Source organism: Stereum hirsutum (assembly GCF_000264905.1).
Source record: "Stereum hirsutum FP-91666 SS1 unplaced genomic scaffold STEHIscaffold_28, whole genome shotgun sequence".
Classification (NCBI taxonomy): Eukaryota; Fungi; Basidiomycota; class Agaricomycetes; order Russulales; family Stereaceae; genus Stereum; species Stereum hirsutum.
The window spans coordinates 128149-146923 of NW_006763158.1; the positions used below are offsets into that span (position 1 = coordinate 128149).

The window sequence follows — 18775 nt, forward strand, 5'->3', positions numbered from 1 at the left end:
TCTCCCATATCGAGCTCGGGTTCTTACACGACCCAATATTCCCTACAAGCTCGTCGGCACGGTCGTAGAGGTCTTTTTCGATGATATCGGGAAGAGTAAAAAGGTTCTTCCAATTCTTCGTGTCGGGACCGATACACTCTAAGGAGGCTTTGGGATGATAAGGGTCAAATTTCAATGCGTCATGGTGAAGGACAGAGCTATGAATCTTTTGGCCCAGACGAATATGACGACCTGCTCCGAGATGAGGTCTATGGCCAAGTCACTGGTTAATATCAGACGAAATAGGAGCACAGTGGCATTGCGCGCATACCTATTAGTCTGACCGTGTTCATTGCGATACGTCAGTCGTTTCCAAGGAAGCGCTTCAAACAGCCACCAGACTGTCGTGAGTGACTCATGAACTGCCAAGTTCGCTTTGATTTCCCAAGCCGTGCTGACCGGGAGCAGGCGTAAGCCAGCAGCACTAGCTTCATATGACATCCATCTCAAAGGAGGCTGACTACGATCCATCTCTGGGTTGGGAACATTTCCTCCGCCACTACAATGGAATGTCAGCGTGTGATATTCTAGTTGGAATGGAGTCGAGATGAGGGCTTACATGTCAGAGTGAGTGCCCGCGAACCAGACCTCTTTCGTTTGCGGTACCAAGTCGTGGTGCATGTTGCCATCCACTGAGGACTCGGCATCGGTCTGTCTGTGCTGGTCAGGAGCAGCGCTTCCCTCGTATGCGTACTCTGGAAGGAACTTGACTCGTCGCTCGTCTAGGGCGAGGGCGTGACGGAAGAAGCAAACATGCTTCATACCCGAAGTCGTTCCCGGCAGAGTTTTGTCCCGGAAGATACCAATAGACGATACGGTATCCCTAAGATTGAAGACCCCTCAATATCGTAGAAAGAGTAACATGCACTCGCAGAGCGCACCATGCCCCTACGAAGTGGACGCTTATCGCTCTCCCGAACGTGTCCTTGAACCGCTTGGCCATTTCTCTTGCGTTATCGGACTAGATGACCGATCAGCAAAATCGGAGGGGACATTTCAGAAAAGGCCAAACGAACCTTTCCTGTATCGGCGTAGAGCTCGAAGGCGCTTGTGAAAGGGGGTGCGTGAGATAACTTGCGGAGCATGATGGACTACTGTACATACAATGGGATTTGCGCGGCATTACCTTCGTGAATGAGTCCGACCTGTAGCGGCGCATATCAGGCTCAGATTGTCAGTGGCCAAGTAACTCATTGCTAAACGCACCGTCTCGATCATCGCTGAAAGGCAGCGAACTTGGTACGCTCCACGAGAATCCTAGAGTCGGGGAGGTACTATGCGAGCTTAACGTTGTATTTTACGAAAGGCTGCTCAAGTTCCTTACCGAAGAGAAAAATCCTGTCGCCTGTATGATACCTCTCGGAGAGCCACTGGTATGCGCTCAGCACAGTCTTCTCGAAGTTCCTAAAATACCGCCTCAGACTGAGCGGTAAGCCGGATACAGAGGATGAATGCTTACCACGCGATCGCGAGGTCGACCTTGTGTCCGAGGACCTGCTTGTAAAAGGTCCACGACCTGAACGACGGCCTTGCGTACGTGCCGATCCCACTGTTGTAGAACGTGACTTGGGTGTTGTCTTTCTCGAGGAGATGGTATAGCTCGATAACGTTCGTGTTCTAAGGTTGAAAAGAGAAGGATAAACGAGCACCACAAATATCCAGACTAGATCCCCATGGTCTCCTGCCCGATGCCTACATTAGTGCGCTTCTGTAGCGAGGCTACGAAGCTGGCATACCTTTTCGCCGAACTGGTTCGATGTCCCATCGATGCAGACCACCAGATTCCTCCCTAGCGTTTCGAGACACTTGCAACCATCGCTCCTCTGAATCGTGCTCGGCGTATCATTCGCAGCCTTTCCAGTAGGGCTGGCTTTTGGCTGATTCATTATGAAGTATGAGCTAGCAGTAGAAGAAAGTGGTGAACTGTGCAATGAGTCGTGGTCTCTGGCTGATTCCTGAGCGTCGCTTATATGTCCACCGGCAAGAGACCTGCAAGCACTATGAATATTCCCATGCGGAGGTAGCACCACTGCCACAAGGCTGCCCCTACCCACAACCACTGGTTTCCCAGACTCATCAACTCGTGGGAGCAGTAGAAAGGAATGGAAGTTGCATTGTATTCTCATTCGACACCAGAAGATCTGGTCTTATGAATATGTTCAAGCGTGTCTCGGGGTAACAAGCAGCGAACGACGAAATTAGGGTTCACTGACATTCAATTGCAGCACCATAGGGCCGTCGCATCGGGAAAACTCCTGCGTTTAGACCCCAGTATCGGAAAGGCGAAGTGCCTACACAGTTTGTAGCACCTCCTCTCACAAGCCCTCGTATGGCTACTGTACGCCATCGAGAACGCAACGAGAACGAATAGAACCGTCGATTCACCGTGATTGTTTGTTGGCGAAGGTTGCCACCTGGGACTTTTTCACAACAGTTTGAAGCAGTAGGTCGAAAACCAGAAGTATATAGCGGGAAATCAAGGCCTTGTCGACTCGACCACGACAGCGCATATGTTGAAGAAAGAAGAGAAACATTCAATTTTGATTGACTGCGAGCGGCAAACACCGAATCTCCGCTCAAATCAACAGTTAGAACCAAGCCCAAAATGGAAAGGGCGACCGCCACTCCTCTCTTTTTATCATCCTCGCCCTTGCCACTTATCTTAGCCATAACAGGGTCTGTTTTAATCTGCAACGTGTACGTTAATAATTCCGCCATCTTCAATGAGTATTAGCACTCACGTGATGTACAAGAAATTCACGCTAGTCAAGGTGTGTTTGTCGAAAACGAATGACAACATACCTGAACTTTGAGGCAAACGAATAGCTAACATATCAATTTCAGTCTCATCATTGAGATGTCTATCATTGGTGGGCCATCTATTCCTACCGCCAAGGATGTCCTGCGGTCGTACCTCAGGCATGGGCCACCTTCGGACGAGGAAATATTGAAGCTGGATGGATTCATTGATGTCGTTCGAGATTCCGCCGACAAAGTATGTCCTGAGCCCTACCGAATACTACTCATGATCTTAGTCATTCTTATCAGCTGATGGAATCATGTACAAAACCCGACACGACTTCAGCCAGTCTCTTCGTCATGGCGCGCGCGTACAGCGACTCCCGTGAAGACATCATCCCTCCCGACGCCCTTGTCAAGATCTTTCTCTGGCATCTCTCTTCCGACAAGGTCCCCTCTAAATTGACACCACCAGTCGAAAATGACGCGTCAGAACACGCTTGGGCTTGTCTGCTGGGTCTGGGACACCCGAAATTCACCGTCGCATTGGGCGATAATGCTGACTGGCAGCGTCGGATTCTCAAAAGTTGGCCTGGGATCTTCAAGTGGGCCAAATTTATCTTCAACCAGCGTGTCACTCCAGAATCCGACTCACAAGACGCGAAAGAGGTCCTGAGCGTCCTTGCGTACTTGATTTGCTGTTTCTCCACCATACCTAAACTCGCCGTCGAACTTCGAAAGACTGGTGGTCTGATCGACCTGCTAACGCGCCTCTGGGTACACAAACACGCAGAGACCTACCATGCATCCTCGGCACTATATCTCACGCTGAACGGCTGCATGGCCAAGGAGCTCGACGTCGTTTGTAACGCTGGCGGAGGTCCGCAGGAGGTGGCCAAACTCGCTCTCAGCCGGCTCAAGAAGGCAATGAACACGCCATCGCCGTCTGCTATACACATCTCCACACATACCTATGTTCTGAACAATCTCGGACGACTTCCTCGCCATCCACTCACAGCTTGCGTCCTCTCCGAACACGCCGCTTGGAATGTCACTCGCATGCTCGTCATCATCTCGAAACTCATCGGGTCCAGTTTGAAGCCCGAGCGATACCTGCAGGAATGCGTCTACGCAGGGTTCGCCTTCCTCCGATACGGCTTCATTCGCGATGACAGTTACAAGTGGGTTTGTCAGTCGCTCGACGCCGGTCTTCTCCCGGTGATCATTGAGTTGAGTCTTGTGGTCGAGAATATCGACCACCACCATCCAAAGGAGTGTTTACGCCACATCTTGCGGGAAACACTTCCAAAGCATATGATCTACAAGTCAGTGATCAAGGTCATGAAGCGGGAGATGGAAGATGTGGATGCCGAGATGGTAGATCGGAGGGTTCGAAAGAGTTATTTGAAGGAGGATTGGATGTCATTGTTGCTGTTGACGGAATTGAGGAGCAATGTGGCGCAGCTGCCGAAGAGTCTGAGGCCTGGAGGTGTCGCTTGCGATAATATTCGAGTGGGTACTTCTGATATTTCACGACCGAGTGACTGCTGATATATTTCCCAGTGCAATCGGTCGGGGAAAAAGAACGAATTGCGGCGCTGCACGGGCTGTCACTACGTTTACTTCTGCTCTAAAGAGGTTCATTTACCCCGATTTTATCTTCCTGTCCCACGCTAACATGTCTTGTTGGTAGTGCCAAGTTGAAGGCTGGCCAGAACACAGGCCAATGTGCAGACTCAAGAATAAGCAAAACATCTATCGCGGTCCGTTCACCCTCTTACCCACATCTGCTTATCCATCACTCACAACCACGTAGCCGGCTCGCAGCTCATGTTCTACGAGAGCGACGCCAAATTCTTTCGCGAGCTCTTCGCCTCAGACGCCAGCGTCCATCTTCCGCACCTCCGCAAACTTGCAGCGCGTAAATTCCCGAAAGAACCCGGCGAGAACTTTGTCATCTGTATCGACTATACGAACCCCGAGTATCCCGCTGGGACGTGTTCGCTGAAGAATATCAACACGTACAAGTTCCAAGACCTGGGTGGAGACGACGCTGAGATAGAGAATATGAAAAGGCAGGACGCTGAAAAGCTGAAACAGTATGTCCGCTCTCCGTAATCCATGTCTGAATCGAGTCCGTCGCCCTGACATGTCTTTATTGCGTTATGTCAGGGTCCGCCAGTATCCAAAAGAGTTCACGCTCATCGAGGGAACCTTCGTATACGGCGAACAAATCTTCAGTCGCAACCTCATCACGCGTCCAAACATCTGGGTCAATCGCGTATCTTTTGACAACGACGACGACAGCAAGTGGGCATGGTCGAGATGCGAGAATGGGCCGTCGGGGCCTGATCTCTTGGCGATGCTGGCGTCGGCGGACAGCCCGTACGATGAACTACAGAACAACTTCAGTGGTATGAATATGGAGGATATAGATTGAAGTTTGAGGCGCGTTATCATGTTCTTGGCCAAGCGGACACCGTGCTCGGGTCGACGGGCTATTATTTGTGCTCACATTGTATTGTGCTTCTTGTTGTACTGCGAGATGTTGTACCCCTAATATTTACCGTTATGGGTCCACTGTGCTGCGTCGAGTCCAACCTCTTTCCTGCCATATATTCCCCTCTAACTGGCTCACTGGATGTTCCACTGCACGAGTAGCAGTTACGTTTTCTTTGGCGCTCGTTCTCTTTCATTGCCAGAATCTAATGAGCGGGAAAGCCACGTTATGTATGTTCGGGCGTCCAAGCCCACGTTGGCGCTTGTGCTATGCTGGGACGCTCCCTAGGTTCGTGCGCCCATGTCCACCTACGCAGGCTCGTCCTCGGCACACGCTCGAGGTGATATTGTCTCGCAAAATGACCAGCTCTCCCCGCATGGGTCAATCTCTCTAAAAAGTCCACCACGTTCTCTTGTCGAGTCACTGTCTAGTGCGGACCGTGACAAGCCCAATACCCATGGTGCATCATCGCAGATCGAGACATATTCTCAAGAGCAAGCTTCCAGTCGAGGTATCCTTTCTCCTTTTCCCCCTTGGTTATCATAGAACGTTGCGGTGATCTGCAACTACCATCTAGCGACTAATGCCTCCGGGTCGGCGAGCCCCGGGATCGGTTCTCTCTCGCAAGATCAGCAGCAGGATCAAAATCCGAGTCGTAGCACACCTCCCACGAGAACGTCTTTCGATGAGATGTATCTGCAGACACATCGGCTGTCGGTAACAGGTGGAGATCTGAATGTAGATCGTGCAGATGAAGATGGGAATGGCACGACGTGTACGAATGACGGTGCGGATGCGTATTTTCGTATGGCTTCCTATCCTACTCGATATCTTCTTCGTAGTAGTAGATCCTTCTGTGCTTACATGATCGTCATCATGAACTAAGAGCAGGAAAATGGCCCTTTGTCTTCTGTCAAGAGTTTTGATACTGGAAGAGTGCGTATATAATGAAAGTCCATTTTACAGTAGCGCACCGGCATTCATCATCACCCCTAGAACAATCAGATAAACGATGACCATCAAAACGGTACAATACGTTCCGCACCATCCTCAACACCAATAACACCACTCCAAAGTCGACTATCCATCCCAGTAAGTCTAGCCTCAACATCCCTATCATTTCCACTTTTTTTGTGCACGCCGAGCGCTGACCCTACGTATCCAATTCTCCAGTCATCTGTAGGCCGTCACGGTGTGGGCAGCAGACAGTCAACGCCGCCCCCCACTACGAATCACATCCTTCATCCGTTCGACCGTACGCGGGGTCGACATGAAACGTCAAACACTCGAGCAGCAGGCTCGACACCCATGACTTCTACAAAATACGCCGCAGGGAACAGTGGCCGGGAGAGACACCGTGACGACGATGCGACTCGGGCGATGAGCTCCGTTGAGTCGTATAACCGAATATTCGAAAGACTAGGGACGGTCGCGTTCTTCGGTGACTCGCCTTTCCTCTCTCCATCTATGTAAGCCAATGAATGCTCACTGACACTATGAATTACCTGTCTCTGCCTGCCTGTTGTTCGAAACGAATCCAAAGGCGCAAGCATCGCATGGGCCTCCGTCTTCGGTGCCCAACGCGGCAACGTCCTCTCCCTCGCCTGGTCCGCCTCCCTCTTCATGAGCGCCTCCGTCATCGCCGGCTCCGCCTCCCTAATCACCTATTCCGACTAAATCAACATAGACCGGGACATGTTCGCTCGTCGCGTTCTTCGCGCACTCGCAATTCTAACCGCGGTGCTGGCGTTGGCTGGGATATGTATGCTGTGTGTCGCGTCGTTTGATTTGGATAAGATACCGGATGAGTTGGATGGGAGGGTGAGAGGGAGGACGAGGGCGCCAGGGGTTTTTACGTTGGGGGTTTCGGGGGTTGCGGTGGGGTGTGCTGTGGCGTTGAGGGTGGCGTATTCGAATAATTTGTATAGGTATCGTTTGTAGCGTGCGTGAAACTCAAGTACTTACTTAGTGTCACAGTCGGGGACTGCCAGATCGACTTCGTTTGGGGTCGGGGATCTCGTCTTTCCAGCGTTCGATTCGTGAGAGGTCCTCTCTGGGAAGAACTGACTGTGATAGTATGATAGGTAGCTGTTCTGCTAACAGTCGTGATTGTTGATTAGTAGATGTACCGAAAGCAGGATAGAAAGACGCATACTGATCATCTTTGGAGCTCGTTCGAGTTCAAAAGGAACGCCATCTTCGAGGGCGTTGAGGACTTCTTCTACCCAATAACCGGTATCTCTGAGGAAGATAAACTGCGAAGACGTAAGGTCGTCAATAATGATGCGCAGTAAGAGACGAGGATGAATAGAGGATCAACCTTTGCTCTCATGTCGGGGGTGCTCTGCACAGTCAGAGGTCAGTAGGTCGACAGTCAATGCGTTAGGTGTTAGTAAGAAGTGGCTGCCGCACCTCTGCTGACCATCCGGAAGCAACGAGTTGGCTCAGCTCTTTGTTCTTGCTCTAGCAGGGTAAAGAACAGAGCCAACTTCAAATTTGTGAAAACTACTGTAAAAGAAGAAAAAAGATGATCTTGCCAGTTCGCCTCGTGTGGACTCGAGTTCCTCATACCGTGCCATCAAGATGTCGAGCCCGACCTGATCGCGGTAATTCAGAGACTCTCTTCAATGGTCAAGGATATCTGTCATGAGACAGCCAGGAGTGCTCAAGATGTTGTGATCTGTTCGCACCTCCGCTTGCTCATACTATCGAGCCGGCCGTGGATCTTTTTATGTCGTTTTTTCTGTACGTACGTCGTGCAAGTGATCAGCGTGCAGTAGTAGCACATCTGTATACGATAGTAGCTCACGGCCATCTCAACAAACGAAAGGACTTGAAAGGCTGGTATAGGTCCTCTGTTACTCCCCTCGAATTCTGAGGATCGCTTCAGAATCACTCCAACTCCTAGAGCACATGTGTAGTAAGGAACGTTGAAGGAACGACACCTTTATGATTATCTTCCTCGGATTTCGTCCAGAACAGATGAGTTTCCAGAGCTGCTTGGGTATCAGACTGTGGCATATCTTTCCGTATCGGATGATCAGGCGGTCGTCATGAAAATTGGGGCTTATAAGTATTATGCCAGCGAAACGGGCGGAGTCTTATCAACGCACCTGTACACTGACAACGCGCGTAGAATCCACAGACGTACGACGGTGAATCCAAAGTGAATCAGCCGAAGCAAAGGCAGTTCAATCCTGTTCAACGCCACACAGCGCATCTACTCAATTCAGCGCTGTCGTCATTGTCATTACGTCAACCATAACCGCGCCGCGGGCCACAAGAGCCCTCCGCTAATCACTGCGCCTCGTCTTCATCCTTTTCCTCCAACCCACCTTCTCCTCAATTTCTTGGTCTCTCACTTGAACCCGTGTCTCATTGTCCGACTCGATATGGCGAAACCTATGTCTGCGCACAATCCATTTCGGACACCGAACCTCACTCCGATGCCCACAGGTGCCTCCACCGCCTCCAGCTCCGCCAACCCATTCAACAGTCCCCCGCACTCCCCACCATCGAAAAACACACCTCTAGCCCAACCACCACCTCCTCATACATCCTTCGCACCCGAATTCGAACCCATCGTCGAACGCGAAACCGACTCCCCATCGCCTCCTGCATCACCGGCCCCTCCGCCGCCGCCACAATCCCCTAGCCCACCTCCTCCCGAGCCCGTCCCTCCAGAAATAACAATAAACAACACCGGGAGCACAACGCTATACGCACCTCCACCTGGATCACCTCCACGGACCCATTCCCCTTCTCCCTATCTCTCCCAACTCGACCCGCCACCTCCGTCCGGGTCTCGAGGACCCTCATCATCTCCATCGCACTTCGCACCCCCGTCGGGCCCACCCCCATCAGACACCCACTCCAATTTGCCCCCGAATCTGGATGAGGGTGGGAGTGGTGGGCTGGACGAAGAGCTGCCGCCTGCGTATAGCGCCGCTCCGGATCCGAGTATCGGCGAGACGACGGTGGAGTTGGGTCCGCGGAGGCCGTTTCAGAGGGCTCCGGAGTTGCCTGGACAGGGTGTTGGTACGTTCGTTTTCCTGTTCAGTTTTTATCGTCTCTCTTTTGTGTGTGGACTTTTGGTGCGCCGATGAGCCCGCTGGCAGACAGGGGTATAAGCGCGTTGTTTCGTGGGCCACATCACGTGATTGAGTCGCCACCTGTCTTGCCGCAATGTTGAGATCTTCACAGTTCGAAAGACATCGAACGGTGTTCATGACTCGATGATCTAATTCGTCCTCTGCCCCTGTTTCTTTATCGCATCGCGTAACGGAACCCGCCACCACCTTGCTTTGTGCTCTCCGTTTCGTGTTTTATGCTTTATCCTCTCACCTCGTATCTCAAGCACGACTCGGTGGCGAAACGGCATCGTATCTGCACAATATGTGGTATAGTGTTGATACACGATGCGTCTTAGCAGAAGGATCCCAGTTCGAATCTGGGCCGAGTCGTTTTGTACCGATACCCTGTATTTTTTTCTGTGCTCCTTGTGAGCGGTATCCTGCGACATTTCCTTGCTTTGTGCTTTGTTTCTTCGACTCGTACTCCATCCACGACTCGGTGGCGAAACGGTATCGCATCTGCCCAATATCGTCATAAGGACGCACAATGCGTGTTGGCAGGAGGATCCCAGTTCGAATCTGGGCCGAGTCGGGTTTGTTCCGCAGTTTCTTTTGTTGGCTGTATACGTGCGACATCTCCGTGCTTTGTTCTTTCAACTCGTACTCCAACCACGACTCGGTGGTGAAACGGTTATCGCATCTGCCCAATATCGTCATAAGGACGCACAATGCGTGTTGGCAGGAGGATCCCAGTTCGAATCTGGGCCGAGTCGGGTTTGTTCCGCAGTTTCTTTTGTTGGCTGTATACGTGCGACATCTCCGTGCTTTGTTCTTTCAACTCGTATTCCAAGCACGACTCGGTGGCGAAACGGCATCGCACCTGCGTAATATGTTACTATATCTGCAATGACACGTTCTCGCAGGAGGGTTCCCAGTTCGAGTCTGGGCCGGGTCATCTCTGTTGAACATGGCTACGTTTTCTGGGGCTCCTCGTGGGCTGTATACGTGCAGTATTTGGGCTCTCCACTGGACAAGCACGACTCGGTGGCGAAACGGCTATCGCATCTGTGCAATATGTTCGCGACATTGGACACGATACGTGTTGGCAGGAGGTTCCCAGTTCGAATCTGGGCCGGGTAATGGTGGAATGTGTTGTTTTGACTGCCTGAGAAACTGACTCCTTCCTCTTTCTCTTTGAAACCTCGAAAGTTCCGAACTGTCGCTAACAACTTTTCTTTCTTTCGTCTCCAGGCTGGCAACCCCAAATCCAACCCCGACGCACTCCCCAACCCCAATCCCATTCCCAACGACTCGCCCACCAACCCACAGGCTCCCTCTCCTCCTCCGGACGCATCGCACCGCCCTCGCACCCCCTCCGTTCCGACTCGAACATCCCGCTCGCGCTCTTGAACTCCTCTTCCTCCTCCTCCGCAGCGGGCGGTGGCAGGAGCAACAACAATAGCCTCGCACCACCGACCCTCCCCGCCCGTCAACGCTCCCACTCCGCCGGCGCCGGTTCGCGACCGACGAGACCGCCAATCTCACCCCCAGAGGGCGAGTTGTCGGAGTTCGCGAGGGAGTTTTATGCGGCGGGGGGACGCATCCCTGGATCTGAGCCTGAGGTTGAGGGTGAGGGTGGAGCTGGGGACGAGAATGCTGAGCGACGCGGTAGGACTGGAGCAGGAACAGGAGGAGGAGGAGGAGAAGGGGCTGATATTGGTCGGTCAAGGACGCAGTATTTACCCCCGCCGGGCGAACCGCCTCTTCCGAGGAGACCGACATCGGCGGGTGGAGGGCGTTCTGGTTCTGGTTCTGGAAGTACTCGAGGAGGAGCAGGAGGGAGTGGAGGTGTTGCGGACGATGGGAAGCCGACGAGGCAGCCTGTGCCGGGGCATCCGTTGTTGAATGCAGGGAATATATTGGTTTATCCGGCGGGGTATGAGTGTCGGAAATGTGCGCTTTCTTTTCACTTTCCCTGTCTCTTTCTTTCCCTTGTCAATCAATGGATTCTTGTGCTGACTTCGTTGCGTGTGATGTGACACGAACGTAGGTCATAACATAGGATATAAAGCCGCCGATCCAAATAATCCGTGCAGGAAATGCTGGGATAAGTTCGGGAAGCCGTTCACGAACGCGATGAATTATATACCTTGGTACGTTCCCCTTCCTCTCTTCTTTCCTCCCCTCCCTTCCTCTCTCATCTTTCTAACAACCCACTCCTCCAGGTCCCCCGCCCGCGACGCCCAAGCCTGGTCCACCAACTCCAGCTCCGGCAAATCCTTCCAACGCCCCCTCCCCTCCTCACGTGCTCCCCACCTCAGCGTCAGCACCTCCAACCTCTCCTCCGGCGGCTCTTCCTCCCCGCGACCCTCCGCATCCACGTCCAGCACCTATCTCGGCTCTTCCACAGTCAGCTCGATCCCAGTGAATGAAAACGCCCACCGCCGCGCTATCTCCAACCCTGTCTCCCAACACGGATCTTATAATAGTCGCACACGCCCTGCACAACCCCTCGTCCAGCTCCCCTCCTCGCTCTCCCCTCCCCCGCTCAACCGCGCCACCTCCGGAGCCCTCCGACCCCGTCTCGTCGCAGCGGGCGCGAGGCCCCCGCCGGGTGCGGTGGTGTACCAGCCTGGGGATCCGAGGTTGGGGGGCAGTTTGTGTTGGAGGTGTGATGGGAGGGGGGTCACTACGTTTTTCATTTTTGATGAGGGACGGTGTGAGGCTTGTAATGGGCTTGGGAGGATTTTCTGAGGAGAGTGGGACGAAGGAGGGTGCATAAGTTATGAGGGAGAGGGGAGATTTTTAGGAGGAGGTTGGGATTCCGTTTTTGCTTATGTTTCTTCCTAGACGGGATACTTTCGTTACGCTGTAGTCTGTAGATGTTCAACTTTGACGGATCACGTTATGTTCAACGTTCTGCTTTCGATTTGTTTACGAGCTCATGGACGTTCGATCGCCATGCTGTTTTTATGGAGCGATAGCGCTTTGTTCCCATTGTTTGCATATCATTCTTCCGTACGCAATCGCACAGGAAGACTCGTCGTAGCAGTATCTATTCACAGTATCGTATGAGCGAGAGTGCTTCAGAGCGACAACGTCGACTGCAGGCAAAAAAGAAACGGTAGCACGGCGCTATCGTATAGCGGTTTAGTACACAGGATTTTGACGCGTCTCGAATATTCCTGTAACCCAGGTTCGAACCCTGGTAGTGCCTTGGTGAAAGTACGAGTGTAGATTTTTGTGCACGTTCCGTAGGGGCGGGTAATTACACATTATGTGCATGAGAGTTGGGGGGATCGGTTGAGGCTGCATTTGGTGAGAAAAAAAATTGATCGATGGTCACTTGTTTTTTGATGCGCAAGATCGGACGCGTGTTTTGTTCAGACTCAAATGTGGCGCGTGCCACACACGACTTTATGTTGGACAATGAGTTTTGAAATACAAAGACGCACAATAATAGCTACATAATGACCCTCGAGACATTCCCGGCCCGTACGCAATGATAAAGGATGCAATGAATACAGCAGTGACCCAAAAACAAAATCTCGAAGTCTCTTAGCTATCCAAATCACCTTGAAACAACCCTAACATCATTGACAACCCTTCCCCTCGCCCGACGTCCCATCCCCGCCCAACACCGTCGCCCGCGCCCCGTCCCGAATGAGCTTATCAATAGCTCTCGTGGCACCGGAGAGATGGACGATGCGGGCGCAGGAGGCGTGCAGTTTTAGGTAGCGGGGATCGGGGAGGTGATCAGAGGAGGAGTGGGAAGAGGGGGAGGAGGAGAAAGAGTGGGTTGTGAAGCGGATGTGGGGGTTAGCGACAGAGCAGATGTGGTAGCGATAGTTAGTGGGAGCTTAGATGATGTAGCTATTCTCTGGACCCTATAATGATCATGTCACCGATAGCGCATAAAGGGGAGTCAGCAAGCATTGCCTATCAACAAGTGGAGAACTAGTAGAGAGCGTAGAAAACCCAGGAAAAATATCTTCCTCAAGCCACACTTTCTGCCTATCGAAAGACATGGCTAGATCTGAGTTCACATAGAACGTGTTCTGCAGCCTGTAGACGTTCGTGCCGCCCATTTCTGAATTGGAGTCGATGCCGCCGTAGCAGTTTAGGAGCACGTGGGCGCACTCACAATGAGCAACAACAACATCACTATGACCCTTCCCCTTCACCACCGATAACCCCAGGCTCAGCTGATAATTCCGTAGTAGATAGTATGGGAAGAGGGCGATAGGCTGGCGGAGAATCATAGTGAGATTCCCAATCTTCAGCCACGACTGCCGTGACAGATCAAAGGCAGGAGGGACTCACATCTTCCGCCGCTAAGCAACAGCAACCCCAACTCCTTTCTCTCATCGAGCGTCGTACGGGGGTCTTCAATTTTCGTCACAATACCATACACCTCATCCGTACTAAGCTCCTCGCTATCACTCTCAGAATCACTATCATTTCTCTCTTCCTCATCCTCCTCCATTCGATCAATCCCAGTTCGATCAATCCCAGCGCCACCGCTATCATTCGCGTCTCGTGAAGTGCTGCACGGCTGCTGAGAGGTTCCCGCCAGAGCGAGCAGAGGAGACACAGAAGGATCAACCGTCGTGTACATTCCTTCTGCAAGTTTAACTGCAAAGAGTGGAGGGCGGTAATATATGAGGGTATAGGCCTCCAAGGTGAGACCAGCGAGTCTGCGCTGGCGCTCCGTCAGATTCTCAAAACTGTAGTGCCTCCGATGATGTTCAAGTTTCGATGCGGCATTGAGGATGAGCAGGAAGGGATTCACGGTTTTGTCCGGATGATTGCGAGAGGAGTAGCAAAAGGGAGGGTAAGGGTCGGAGTCCGAGTCGGGCGCTTGCCAGTGACGGAGTTCTCCACCGGTGACCTGCCAGAGGCGGTACGTTAGAGGGCTGTGTTGTTCGAGGGCGATTAGTGGCTGATCGGGGAGAAGAAAGAACGAGGGATGGAGGATGATAATGTCGTAGTTTAATCGAGACAGCACTGGGTCCAACCACTGCAGAAAAGATAAGAGGTGAGCTTTCAACTTTGTCCCTGCAGAATAGACAATGCAGGCACGCACGTCGATAGTTCGTGGAGGCGGGTATTCGGTAAATATCTTTGTGGAAGCCTCCCACTTCTGATTAGTGGCATTCAATATCTGAATTACGGCTTGCAGCGAGTGCTCGCTTAGCGTGAGGGCGTAGGTGGCGTAGACGTCGAGGTGTCGGTGGTACGGTGGATACACTACGTTGATCAGATACGCAGTGACCAAAGCGAGCACAAGCAGGAAGGACTTACAAAGAGCAAGATTCTCCATGGAGTCAAGGCTAAAGTTTCCTTGCTGGCGAGTAATGCCCAACACAGTGGTTAGATGCTTGGTCTGGAGGGTAGACCATGATTAGTGTTTGGCGGCGGTAAAACAGTACAGACTTACCACTTCGGCTTCTTCACCTTTCTTGCGGACAGGGTTCACAAGATGCGCAACCTCAAGCGAAATGCAGGGGTAGCCGGTCAGGAAGCAGCCGACGTCTCCAACGAACTCCTTCCTAAGCTTGTCGATGGCACTGATCGCGGCGTTACGAGACCTTTTGGTCGAGGTCGAGCCCTGGTCAGTCGGTGTCGGTGTCGGTGTCGTGAGGCGTAAAGGCTGAGGGGGAAAGCCGGGTGCAGAGGGCAAGCGAGAGGCTGGGCTTGGGAGAGAGAGCTTGCCAATCCAGCCGCCAATGATAGCCGACATGTCGCCCGCTACATACGCAAGCTGGAAGACGATGGAAGTCGCTAGGAGATGATGAAAGGAAAGTGATTCTCAAGTTGTTCCCAAGCGACACCCAATTGTTCAATCATATTGTTTGCGTCTGTTTGGGCGCGCCACATCATATCGATGTCATTGTTCGCCTTTCGGAGACTGTCGATCCTTTGTTCTCCCTTCTGCGCTCTTCACTCATCTCTTCAGCAGTTCACTCAGGCAACGTACTTACCTCCCATCATGCCCACCTTATACGTTTCTCAAACAGATCCCATTACTGGACGTACGACCATCGAACTGATAGACTCTGAAGAACACAGTTTTCAGTCTGGACCTGAGCGTTCGCTCTCTGTCAAGCTTGACTCTATCATCACACGCGCTTCGAGATACTTAGACTCAGACGAAGCACCACCTCACTACCTGCTCGCTCAACTTCCGAACTCTCAGACCGCTTGTCCCCTATTCACTGTCATACCTTCAGAAATCCGACACTACATCTTCCACCTCGCCCTCCTCGAGCAAGATGACGTCTCCCATCCTATCCCGCTCCACTCCGACATCCACCGCCCCTCCATCCAATTTCCCAAGATATTCCCTGGAATGGGACTTCTCCGCACCTGCAAGCTCATCTACCTGTCCACCCACCTCCTCCCCATCCTCACCACCACGCACCGTGACTGGCAACAATTCCCAGGACCTCCGTACACTGTCAGCGTTCCAGCCGGCATCAGAGCGAAGAATACGCGAGAGAGATGGGCTCTGATGACGAAGGAGCAGAAAAGGGCGGTGGTCAGGATACATGTTTACGCCTCGCAGTATTGGCTGGAGAGGGAGTGTTATCCTTTTAATCCGGATTATCGGAAAATGAGGCTGGCAGGCTTGAAGCCGAGGAGTTTTGCTGTTACGGTTCGGTGGGATGACTGGTCGAAGCTAGGGAGGAGTGACGACGACAACAGCGGTGGGGGCGATGACGATGGGGGTATGAGAGCGCATGTTTCACACTATGAGGAGAAATGGAGAGCTTGGTTCAGCACTTTCGGTGAGAGCCTGGAGGAGATGGTCATGGAGCTCGAAACGACGGAGGAGAAGAAGGACGAGCTCGAGAGAGAAGTGGAACGTCTGAGAAAGTGGAGGCTAGGGCCATTGGGAGATGGAGGAAAGGTTTGGGGGACGGATGAAGTGGAGGTGAAGAGAGAGATCTGGAAAGGATTTATTTCCGGTGTGGAAGAAACTCCAGGCGACCGTACGATGATGCAGAATTACTATGCGGCGACGGTAACGTGGAAGCCTCTGAGTGAGGAGCCGAGCTTGTAGAAACGTTTTCTTCGCATATCTTTTCTTGCTCTCTTCATAATCTGCTGGGATCCGCCCTTCCTTGCTCCCTGTGCAGTTCACCTCCGGGCACCCGCCGTACTCATCCCGTCCACGGCCTGAACTCATTGAAATTGCGTTAGCCACCAGCAGACTACGCTCCCCGGCTTGATCTCTACTATAAGTGGCCCTATGTTCGGACAAAACCGATGTTCGGACAGTCCGAGAACTCGCCCAATACTGCACTGTTTCGCCCAGTTCAAAGGCCCATAAATCATGTTAAATGGTCTACAGACCATATCCGCAGTCGTTTGGATGCAGTTGTGGCAGCGGGATGTCGAACGGGGAGGGGTTCGGTTCGGACACTTTGGCGGGCGCGGCTGTCCGAACATCGATCCCGCCCGTCAAACAACTATTTTCCTCGCATTATTTCGCGTAGAAATTTGTACGGACATGTAGCTAATGTAGAGAGCATATGTTCTGCTGAGTTTCATCTCGAGAGGACTCGAAATGCGGGAGCTAGATTTTTTCATGTCGGAATTGTCCGAACATAGGGCCAGGGACAGTAAACTATTCCTTGACATGGTAGTGCGCTGGGCTAGGTTTATTCATGTCTCATAGACATGGCCTTCGAGGACTTTTGGCCGATAACTCATGTATTGCTGGCAAAGTATCTCAAAAATCGAATATATCTACTATACTACAGCGCGGACACAAGAGACAAAGACGCAATCCGATTGGCTAGGGCTCATCGGCCGGATCCGAACTTGCACTGCCACCTCCACGTGGACTTATTCCGTCGCTCTCGAAAGTTCGCGGACGGTCACTGGCATGTTCTCCTTACGCCCATCGCTCAGCTTCCAGACAAGTCTCACGGCGCGGGTATGAGGTTTATTCACCCCGCTCGGTTGAGGCTCATTTTATACTGTCAAATCCAGTACAACTTTTTCGGGACGGTCGATGGTCTCAGATGTAAGTATCTTCTGAGGCAGACGGTATTGAAAGACCCGCGGTAATGCACAGGCCGGCTCCTTTTATTGCAAGAGAGGGCATGCCGGTATGTCTGAGGCAAAACCATACTTGGCACAGTCAGGCCAGGCGGGTTTCAAGGCGGTCATGAAGCGAATGCCACCCCCACAGCGGCCTGTGGCTCAGCGCCACCAGGAGGACTCGCCACGCAAAGTTCTCGGAGATACTTATCAGATGGCGGCTCAAGCTCAAGCTTGTAACCTCGCTATGGTGGCCTGAACTGCATATGTATTAGTCCCGACCCACCTGCAGCACCGTAAGTATAGGATTTTTATGCTGTGGCGGGCCAGGGCGGGCCTGCACAAGGTCTGCAGCTTAGTATGCGGGAGCTGGATGAAAAAATCGGAGGCTCCACTTGATTGTACAGTGATTTGTACGCCATTGTGAGCGTGAATGCTTTCAAGCTTTCAAGCTGTGACAGGTCTTTGCTACACGGGATGTGCCGACTCAAAGTAGCCTTAATCCGACTTTTTCGATGATTGCAATGGAGATGTCGAGGGCGCTAGCGGCATCCAGTACATTCATCAAAAAGATGGATGATCTTCGGGTCGGAGTTGAGGAGGTTGGTGGGGATGCAATGTGCACACCCAGCGACTGATGTTCCTCATGTCTTCGTGAGCAAAACTGGAGGGTCTTTTGGAGAACGGAGGGGCGAGGCGCGATAGCGCCTCGACCCGGAGTTCGAGGAAGACCCTTCAGGTTTCTTTCTCGTCAAGCTTGAATTTCTACTCAAGCAGTTCCTCTGGTAGCCCCGTGCGTAGCACGGGCTTGCTGCTAGTTTGTTGAATACCTCCAACATATAGTTTCAAGGTCTGTCTGTGGGAGACTAGCAAACGCCGCTTCACACAAGCTGACTTTCCGCTTTTTAGTGGTATGAATCTTTAGTGGTACGAATATTAACCTGATAAGGGTACACACAACATCGTCATACATAACAGTCCATACCGATCGGACACGCACGTTCAGCCCACGAGTCACGACTAGCGACAGACAGTCCCATCCGTCCACCCCTCCCCAATCCTCGCACGTCGTTCACGTCCGGCTCAGAGTGAAATGAGAGATATCGATATAAACATCCTTCATTATATGTATCTCGCGTCGTCGTTCCATGGACAATGGACAGTATGTAGACTATTTTACTTTACTTTATCAGTATCGAGTATCGAGTATCGGGGGTGGTATCATTGTTGTTCAAGTTTGAGAGATGAGATTGAGATGATATGAAATGGAATGGTGAGAGATGAGGAGATTCAAATGAAACAGACAGAGATAGACGGATGGATGGAGGAAGAAAGAGGAACAGAGACAGAGACGGGACCAGAATAGAAGAGA

At 52.1% G+C, this 18775-nt stretch overlaps 6 protein-coding genes and 6 non-coding genes across 12 annotated transcripts; 10 read left to right on the forward strand and 2 right to left on the reverse strand.

Annotated features, from left to right (window-relative positions):
* Window positions 1–187: 187 nt before the first annotated feature.
* On the reverse strand, window positions 188–1829 carry STEHIDRAFT_36800 (uncharacterized protein; the record flags this gene model as incomplete). Its single annotated transcript, XM_007311498.1, has 10 exons — window positions 188–248; window positions 311–499; window positions 599–862; window positions 921–1000; window positions 1056–1086; window positions 1144–1184; window positions 1246–1296; window positions 1341–1443; window positions 1499–1656; window positions 1776–1829. Coding segments are annotated over 10 exons (1032 nt in total), but the record flags the coding sequence as incomplete, so codon positions are not given.
* Window positions 1830–2698: 869 nt separating this feature from the next.
* On the forward strand, window positions 2699–5359 carry STEHIDRAFT_173169 (uncharacterized protein). The gene is made up of 8 exons (XM_007311538.1): window positions 2699–2736; window positions 2793–2810; window positions 2884–3034; window positions 3088–4290; window positions 4342–4416; window positions 4472–4541; window positions 4595–4877; window positions 4951–5359. The coding sequence occupies exons 3-8, from the start codon at window positions 2897–2899 to the stop codon at window positions 5216–5218; spliced, it is 2037 nt and encodes a 678-aa protein (XP_007311600.1). The 5' UTR covers window positions 2699–2736; window positions 2793–2810; window positions 2884–2896; the 3' UTR covers window positions 5219–5359.
* A 219-nt stretch (window positions 5360–5578) lies between these two features.
* On the forward strand, window positions 5579–7111 carry STEHIDRAFT_173170 (uncharacterized protein; the record flags this gene model as incomplete). The annotated part of the gene is made up of 6 exons (XM_007311539.1): window positions 5579–5789; window positions 5856–6083; window positions 6165–6214; window positions 6275–6370; window positions 6452–6747; window positions 6829–7111. 6 exons carry the CDS (start codon window positions 5579–5581, stop codon window positions 6953–6955), a joined length of 1008 nt encoding a protein of 335 aa, XP_007311601.1. The 3' UTR covers window positions 6956–7111.
* A 1559-nt stretch (window positions 7112–8670) lies between these two features.
* On the forward strand, window positions 8671–12290 carry STEHIDRAFT_173171 (uncharacterized protein; the record flags this gene model as incomplete). Its single annotated transcript, XM_007311540.1, has 4 exons — window positions 8671–9316; window positions 10603–11304; window positions 11402–11504; window positions 11577–12290. 4 exons carry the CDS (start codon window positions 8671–8673, stop codon window positions 12103–12105), a joined length of 1980 nt encoding a protein of 659 aa, XP_007311602.1. The 3' UTR covers window positions 12106–12290.
* Window positions 9639–9741, forward strand: STEHIDRAFT_t372. Its single transcript has one exon. It is a non-coding gene; the product is annotated as a tRNA-Ile (tRNA).
* Window positions 9845–9943, forward strand: STEHIDRAFT_t373. Its single transcript has one exon. It is a non-coding gene; the product is annotated as a tRNA-Ile (tRNA).
* On the forward strand, window positions 10025–10124 carry STEHIDRAFT_t374. The gene has a single exon. It is a non-coding gene; the product is annotated as a tRNA-Ile (tRNA).
* On the forward strand, window positions 10206–10306 carry STEHIDRAFT_t375. The gene has a single exon. It is a non-coding gene; the product is annotated as a tRNA-Ile (tRNA).
* STEHIDRAFT_t376 lies at window positions 10390–10491 on the forward strand. The gene has a single exon. It is a non-coding gene; the product is annotated as a tRNA-Leu (tRNA).
* Window positions 12291–12482: 192 nt separating the features above from the next.
* STEHIDRAFT_t377 lies at window positions 12483–12568 on the forward strand. Its single transcript has one exon. It is a non-coding gene; the product is annotated as a tRNA-Gln (tRNA).
* Window positions 12569–13150: 582 nt separating this feature from the next.
* Window positions 13151–15123, reverse strand: STEHIDRAFT_126539 (uncharacterized protein). The gene is made up of 5 exons (XM_007311541.1): window positions 14792–15123; window positions 14656–14737; window positions 14438–14601; window positions 13675–14371; window positions 13151–13598 (listed from the first exon to the last, which is right to left on the reverse strand). The coding sequence occupies exons 1-5, from the start codon at window positions 15092–15094 to the stop codon at window positions 13516–13518; spliced, it is 1329 nt and encodes a 442-aa protein (XP_007311603.1). The 5' UTR covers window positions 15095–15123; the 3' UTR covers window positions 13151–13515.
* Window positions 15124–15343: 220 nt separating this feature from the next.
* Window positions 15344–16472, forward strand: STEHIDRAFT_173173 (uncharacterized protein; the record flags this gene model as incomplete). Its single annotated transcript, XM_007311542.1, has 1 exon — window positions 15344–16472. The coding sequence occupies one exon, from the start codon at window positions 15344–15346 to the stop codon at window positions 16415–16417; it is 1074 nt and encodes a 357-aa protein (XP_007311604.1). The 3' UTR covers window positions 16418–16472.
* Between the last annotated feature and the right edge of the window lie 2303 nt (window positions 16473–18775).

Excerpts from the sequence above, each read along its gene's own strand:
- STEHIDRAFT_173169 (XM_007311538.1), top strand. The coding sequence starts at position 2,897 with ATGTCTATCATTGGTGGGCCATCTATTCCTACCGCCAAGGATGTCCTG. Across the intron at positions 4,291-4,341 it reads TCGCTTGCGATAATATTCGA|TGCAATCGGTCGGGGAAAAA; the intron begins GTGGGTACTTCT and ends TATATTTCCCAG. Across the intron at positions 4,878-4,950 it reads GACGCTGAAAAGCTGAAACA|GGTCCGCCAGTATCCAAAAG; the intron begins GTATGTCCGCTC and ends GCGTTATGTCAG.
- STEHIDRAFT_126539 (XM_007311541.1), bottom strand. The coding sequence starts at position 15,094 with ATGTCGGCTATCATTGGCGGCTGGATTGGCAAGCTCTCTCTCCCAAGC. Across the intron at positions 14,738-14,791 it reads AAGGTGAAGAAGCCGAAGTG|ACCAAGCATCTAACCACTGT; the intron begins GTAAGTCTGTAC and ends TCTACCCTCCAG. Across the intron at positions 14,602-14,655 it reads CATGGAGAATCTTGCTCTTT|TGTATCCACCGTACCACCGA; the intron begins GTAAGTCCTTCC and ends TGATCAACGTAG.